General features: G+C 45.1%; 1 protein-coding gene across 1 annotated transcript; it reads left to right on the top strand.

Annotated features, from left to right (window-relative positions):
• The first annotated feature begins 5,228 nt into the window (after positions 1 to 5,228).
• On the top strand, positions 5,229 to 6,772 carry LOC106601990 (dexamethasone-induced Ras-related protein 1-like). Its single transcript, XM_014194435.2, has 2 exons — positions 5,229 to 5,946; positions 6,143 to 6,772. The coding sequence occupies exons 1-2, from the start codon at positions 5,262 to 5,264 to the stop codon at positions 6,667 to 6,669; spliced, it is 1,212 nt and encodes a 403-aa protein (XP_014049910.2). The 5' UTR covers positions 5,229 to 5,261; the 3' UTR covers positions 6,670 to 6,772.
• The last annotated feature ends 482 nt before the right edge of the window (positions 6,773 to 7,254 follow it).

A 7,254-nucleotide genomic window follows, 5' to 3' on the forward strand; every position in this document is an offset into this window, starting at 1 on the left:
TGGCCCAGAATGTTCTCTGCTTTTATTAACCTAGGTGCAGCACACTGTCACATAATGTTCTCTGCTTTTAACCTAGGTGCAGCACATTGTCACAGAATGTTCTCTGCTTTTAACCTAGGTGCAGCACATTGTCACAGAATGTTCTCTGCTTTTAACCTAGGTGCAGCACACTGGCCCAGAATGTTCTCTGCTTTTAACCTAGGTGCAGCACACTGGCCCAGAATGTTCTCTGCTTTAACCTAGGAGCAGCATTTGACATCTTCTGGTATCAGAAAGTATAGTACCTGGAACATAGTCTGGACAGACTCAGGACCCAACATATAACAATACTGATATTCTGTTCCTGTAGGCCTGTTTATCCTTTCCATTCGGAGAAGTAATGTGTTCAAAAAGAGGTGTGATGTCATGTGTTGTCTCTCCTTTTCATGTGATGATGATGATGATGATGCGTCCTTCTCTGTCACATGTTTATTTTCCCATGGATGACCAGGCACAGCAGCTGTCACATTCAAAGTGTTCCCCCCTGGACATACAGGTACAGCAGGTGTCATGATCAAAGTGTTCCCACTAGACCCACTGACACAATGATGTAGACAGAGAGAGAGAGAGAGAGAGAGAGCGAGAGCGAGAGAGAGAGAGAGAGAGAGAGAGAGAGAGAGAGAGAGCATTTGTGAGAAAGATGAACATATTGATGGATAGGACAGACAGCAAATTGAGGGACAGATCTGTTGTTGTGCGTTTCTGTTTTTCTCAGGTAATTGTAGGTGACTGCTAAATCACATTACTGTTCTTCCTTTAGATTACTAGCTGGATGACTCATCGCTGGGTGGTGTTGTCTTGAACAGTGTAGGCCTATCATTGAAATACAACCCACTGGCTGGGTTCTGAACCTCCATCATGTAATATGAAGTATGAACATGATGTGCCCTTTCTTCCCTCTCTGAAAGTGAGATGGTGTCCGCATCCCAAAATGGCACCCTATTCCCTACGTAGTGCACTACCACTGGTCTGAAGTAGTGCACGGGAGTAGGATATAGAGGTGCCATTTGGAATGCACTAATTATGACACAATCAAATATGATCCAGTTTATCACTTCGGTTCTACAGAGCGACTTCATCAGTAGTTATTGTGATTCATAGCAGCCCTTGAAGGTGTTAGTGAATATTTAGGTGTCTGTCACAAATGGCACCCTATTCCCAGCCCCATTGGCCCCGGTCAAAAGTAGAGCACTATATAGGAAGTAGGCTGGCATTTTGGACGCTACCGAAGTCTCTCCACAGAAGGGATAAAGTAAGTAGCCTGTGAAAGACGTGATCACAGTGAAAACTGAACACGATGAGGCTCAAAAACACAATGTGTCACACGGCAGAAAGCACTAGAACTATTGAGCTGTAAGGTAAATAACAACCAGCCACAGCAAATAGACCAACCTGTTGTTGTTGTACTGCTGCATGGGACACTGATCCTTTACTGCTGCATGGGACACTGATCCTTTACTGCTGCATGGGACACTGATCCTTTACTGCTGCATGGAACACGGATCCTTTACTGCTGCATGGAACACGGATCCTTTACTGCTGCATGGAACACTGATCCTTTACTGCTGCATTAAACACTGATCCTTTACTGCTGCATGGGACACTGATCCCTTACTGCTGCGTGGGACACTGATCCTTTACTGCTGCATAGGACACTGATCCTTTACTGCTGCATGGGACACTGATCCTTTACTGCTGCATAGGACACTGATCCTTTACTGCTGCATGGGACACTGTGTGGCCCGTGTGGCTCAGTTGGTAGAGCATGGTGTTTGCAACGCCAGGGTTGTGGGTTTGATTCCCACGGGTGACCAGTACGGGGAAAATTTTTTAGGAAATGTATGCACTCACTACTGTAAGTCGCTCTGGATAAGAGCGTCTGCTAAATGACGTAAATGTAAATGATCCTTTACTGCTGCATGGAACACTGATCCTTTACTGCTGCATGGGACACTGATCCTTTACTTCTGCATGGGACACGGATCCTTTACTGCTGCATGGGACACTGATCATTTACTGCTGCATGGGACACTGATCCTTTACTGCTGCATTAAACACTGATCCTTTACTGCTGCATGGGACACTGATCATTTACTGCTGCATGGGACACTGATCCTTTACTGCTGCATGAGACACGGATCCTTTACTGCTGCATGGGACACGGATCCTTTACTGCTGCATTAAACAATGATCCTTTACTGCTGCATGGAACACTGATCCTTTAGTGCTGCATGGGACACTGCTCCTTTACTGCTGCATGGAACACTGATCCTTTACTGCTGCATGGAACACTGATCCTTTACTGCTGCATGGAACACTGATCCTTTACTGCTGCATGGAACACTGATCCTTTACTGCTGCATGGAACACTGATCCTGGAACTTCACAGAGAATCATTATATTATGCTGCAAACAACGTGATGCTTTTTAATTTGCTCCCTTTATTATCCACACAAACCCTGACCCTGTCCATCATGGAAATACTGTGATGCTTTAGAAAAGTCTAATTTAATACATTTTTTATAAAGACATTATAGAAAAAAACCTTCATCCATTTTTATAGCACACAAATTAGCCAACCTGGTCACAAAGCTGAACCATTAGGAAACCAATTAGTGACCACAGACAGTTAACAATGATATTAATAATTACTGCAGTGTGTCATACAGGGGAAACACAATGGCTGTTACTGCAGTTTATCATACAGGGGAAACACTATGCCATTTACTGCAGTGTACCATACAGGGGAAACACTATGCCATTTACTGCAGTGTACCATACAGGGGAAACACTATACCGTTTACTGCAGTGTATCATACAGGGGAAACACTATGCCGTTTACTGCAGTGCATCATACAGGGGAAACACAATGGCTGTTACTGCAGTGTATCATACAGGGGAAACACTATGCCGTTTACTGCAGTGTATCATACAGGGGAAACACTATGCCGTTTACTGCAGTGTATCATACAGGGGAAACACTATGCCGTTTACTGCAGTGCACCATACAGGGGAAACACTATGCCGTTTACTGCAGTGTATCATACAGGGGAAACACTATGCCGTTTACTGCAGTGTACCATACAGGGGAAACACTATGCCGTTTACTGCAGTGTATCATACAGGGGAAACACTATGCCGTTTACTGCAGTGCACCATACAGGGGAAACACTATGCCGTTTACTGCAGTGTATCATACAGGGGAAACACTATGCCGTTTACTGCAGTGCACCATACAGGGGAAACACTATGCCGTTTACTGCAGTGTATCATACAGGGGAAACACTATGCCGTTTACTGCAGTGCACCATACAGGGGAAACACTATGTCGTTTACTGCAGTGTATCATACAGGGGAAACACTATGCCGTTTACTGCAGTGTACCATACAGGGGAAACACAATGCCGTTTACTGCAGTGTACCATACAGGGGAAACACTATGCCTGTGTGCACACGGTGAATGATGATCTGTCACGTTTCCCAGGAACATTCCCCACCTACGTGTGAGCCCCAGGTCCCATGATGACTAGCTAGCTGGATGATGTGGGTAGAGAGCCATCACATTATTACAGAGAGAGGGGAGAACAGGGCCAGGGGTGTCCCGTCGCCCACGTCTCATCGGATGTCCAGAAATAGCCAAAATCTAATGTCTAAATATACCCCATATACCTCATATATCTATAATTATACCCCATATACCTCTAATTATACCCCATATACCTCTAATTATACCCCATATACCCCTAATTATACCCCATATACCCCTAATTATACCCCATATACCCCTAATTATACCCCATATACCTCATATACCTATAATTATACCCCATATACCCCTAATTATACCCCATATACCTCTAATTATACCCCATATACCCCTAATTATACCCCATATACCTCTAATTATACCCCATATACCCCTAATTATACCCCATATACCCCTAATTATACCCCATATACCTATAATTATACCCCATATACCCCTAATTATACCCCATATACCCCTAATTATACCCCATATACCCCTAATTATACCCCATATACCTCTAATTATACCCCATATACCCCTAATTATACCCAATATACCTCTAATTATACCCCATATACCCCTAATTATACCCCATATACCTCTAATTATACCCCATATACCCCTAATTATACCCCATATACCCCTAATTATACCCCATATACCTCTAATTATACCCCATATACCCCTAATTATACCCCATATACCTCTAATTATACCCCATATACCCCTAATTATACCCCATATACCCCTAATTATATCCCATATACCCCTAATTATACCCCATATACCCCTAATTATACCCCATATACCCCATATACCCCTAATTATACCCCATATACCCCTAATTATACCCCATATACCCCTAATTATACCCCATATACCTCTAAATCTACTCCATATACCTCTAAATCTACCCCATATACCCCTAATTATACCCCATATACCCCTAATTATACCCCATATAGCTGTGCTCCATCTCTATCTCTAGCTGTGCTCCATCTCTAGCTGTGCTCCATCTCTAACTGTGCTCCATCTCTAGCTGTGCTCCCACTCCATCTCTAGCTGTGCTCCATCTCTAGCTGTGCTCCATCTCTAGCTGTGCTCCCGCTCCATCTCTAGCTGTGCTCCATCTCTAGCTGTGCTCCATCTCTAGCTGTGCTCCATCTCCATCTCTAGCTGTGCTCCATCTCTAGCTGTGCTCCATCTCCATCTCTAGCTGTGATCCATCTCTAGCTGTGCTCCATCTCTAGCTGTGCTCCATCTCCATCTCTAGCTGTGCTCCATCTCTAGCTGTGCTCCATCTCTAGCTGTGCTCCATCTCTAGCTGTGCTCCATCTCTAGCTGTGCTCCCACTCCATCTCTAGCTGTGCTCCATCTCCATCTCTATCTGTGCTCCATCTCTATCTGTGCTCCATCTCTAGCTGTGCTGTGGGTTTCCCTGACAAGTGTATTGGAAGGCTATAGCCTACACTTGACTGATATCACATGATTACAGATTTTAATACTACCATAAAAGGAGCGGAGTGTTGATGCGATGTGATGATTCTATCTAATGACGTAGCAACCAATATGCCCAGCCATACTCTATAAATACCCGCGCCGACGCTCCTTTCCACACACTGCAACGCTCCACTGCAACGCATCACATGGTGAAGCAACAGGTGTAACAGACCTGTAACAACAGACACCCCGGATGATCCCCGTGCCTGGAAGGAACATGGAGGTGAACACAACAGAGAAACTAGTCTACCTTTCCGTTGATGGCACCACCGACACGTTCAGCTCTTGTGCCACTGCCGGGCATCCACAGACCCAGCTCAGCATGAACGATAATGTTGAACAAACCATTTCCAACCAGCTTCCCAATGTTAAAGTCACAGGTGTCAACTGTCAATCACCTACAATCCTCATGCAATACAAAAAGGTCTCGAGCATGACCAAGGCAAGTAAAGGGATCTTTAATACGGTCACTGAGCACTGGAGACACACGGACAAGAAGACGAGGGTGGTCCGGTCTTCCAGCACGGGGACCACTCAGGCTACATCCTCGGAAAGGTTCCCCAAAAGAAGATCCTTCGACCCGCTAGCGACGTTGACCCTCCCGGACCAGACTCCATGCACCGCGCCAATGGAGGAGATGCGCCTCACCAAGCCCCATAACTGCCGGCGTGTTGTAGTACTCGGCGCGCCCAGAGTGGGCAAGACGAACATTCTCAGGCGGTTCCTGCGCGACGGGTTCGAGGAACAGTACGAGCCGACAGCAGAAGACTTCCACAGGAAGTTGTACCAGATCCGAGGAGAAACCTATCAGATTGATATCCTGGACGCAGCGAAGGAGAGAGACTTCCCCGCTAGACGGAGGCTGTCCATACTGACAGGTGTGTAGGTTATGAGTGTATAGGCTATTGACTGAGTATAGATCTAATTGAGTTGGACAATGAAATGTATTTTTGTGTGTATTGAATTGGCCTTTGCATAACCTTGATCTAATACATTGAGTTGGAAAATGAATGTGGGTGTTTTTTGTTGTTGCATTGAATCAAATCACTAAATCTGTACTCTTCTCTACAACAGGTGACATATTTCTCCTGGTGTTCAGTGTGGATGACAGAGACTCCTTCAAAGAGGTGTACACACTGCGCAAAGAGATAATAGCAGCCAAGACCAAGCTGATGAAGCTGAAAGAGAATGCCCGGGTTCCCATAGTGATATGCGGCAACAAAGTGGACTTAGAGGCGGAGAGGGTCATCAGTCGTCTGGAGATGTTCCAAGCTCTTGGGGAGGACACGGCGCTCTTCGAGACATCAGCCAAAGACAGTACCAGTCTAGAAGAGATGTTCCAAGCCCTTGTCAAGCTAGGCGGTCTCCCTACCGAGACGCATCCATCGCAGCACCGCGAGATCTCCATAAGTACCTACCAGGCGCTGAGCACCAGCAGAAGCCGTTGCGGCAGACGTAGCCGTGCGTTGGTTCCAGACGCGCCATGCGGTGCGGTGTACCCACTGGCCCGCCGCCCCAGCTTTAACAGCGACCTACAGCGGGTAATGGGCCCCAGCCCCACTAAACGGAGCAAACCCATAGAGAAGTGTCAAATTCAATGAATTGAGGGACTTCTCAGTACAAGAAACATATTGTAGTATTACAATATATAACCACTATGTCAAGAGTTATACTCTGCTTTAGGCTATTGGCTGGACCAGTTGAGCCAACTATGTAAATTTAGATTTTCTTTGTGTACTGTGAAATAATAAAAAATGTATTATCATATTGATATGAGTGTGTTGTGATATTTTAGGGAGACTATCATTTTACACTTAGCAGGCGCCCAGAGTGAGATTCAACTAAGTTAGTAGGGAGAAGAAAAAACATCAAAGACAATTTGAAACAAGTGATTGATATCAAACAATGTACTCTTTATAGGCATTGGTTATATATATATATATATATATATATATATATATTCCATTTAACAGACGCTTTAAATAGAATCCAAAGCGACTTACATTCACGCGTGCATAAATGTTACATGTGGGTGGTCCCAGGTATCGAAACAACTAGCCTGGTGTTGCAAGCGCCATGATCTATCAGCTGAGCTACAAAGCTTCATATCAAATACGTAGGATGACCATTTCTGGACAGATTGACAGGGAAAGTACGTGGGTGGTAAAAGCCTGCAGGGGTGCTAT

Source organism: Salmo salar, chromosome ssa03 (assembly GCF_905237065.1).
Source record: "Salmo salar chromosome ssa03, Ssal_v3.1, whole genome shotgun sequence".
NCBI lineage: Eukaryota > Metazoa > Chordata > Actinopteri > Salmoniformes > Salmonidae > Salmo > Salmo salar.

Excerpts from the sequence above, each read along its gene's own strand:
- LOC106601990 (XM_014194435.2), top strand. The coding sequence starts at position 5,262 with ATGATCCCCGTGCCTGGAAGGAACATGGAGGTGAACACAACAGAGAAA. Across the intron at positions 5,947-6,142 it reads GAGGCTGTCCATACTGACAG|GTGACATATTTCTCCTGGTG; the intron begins GTGTGTAGGTTA and ends TCTCTACAACAG.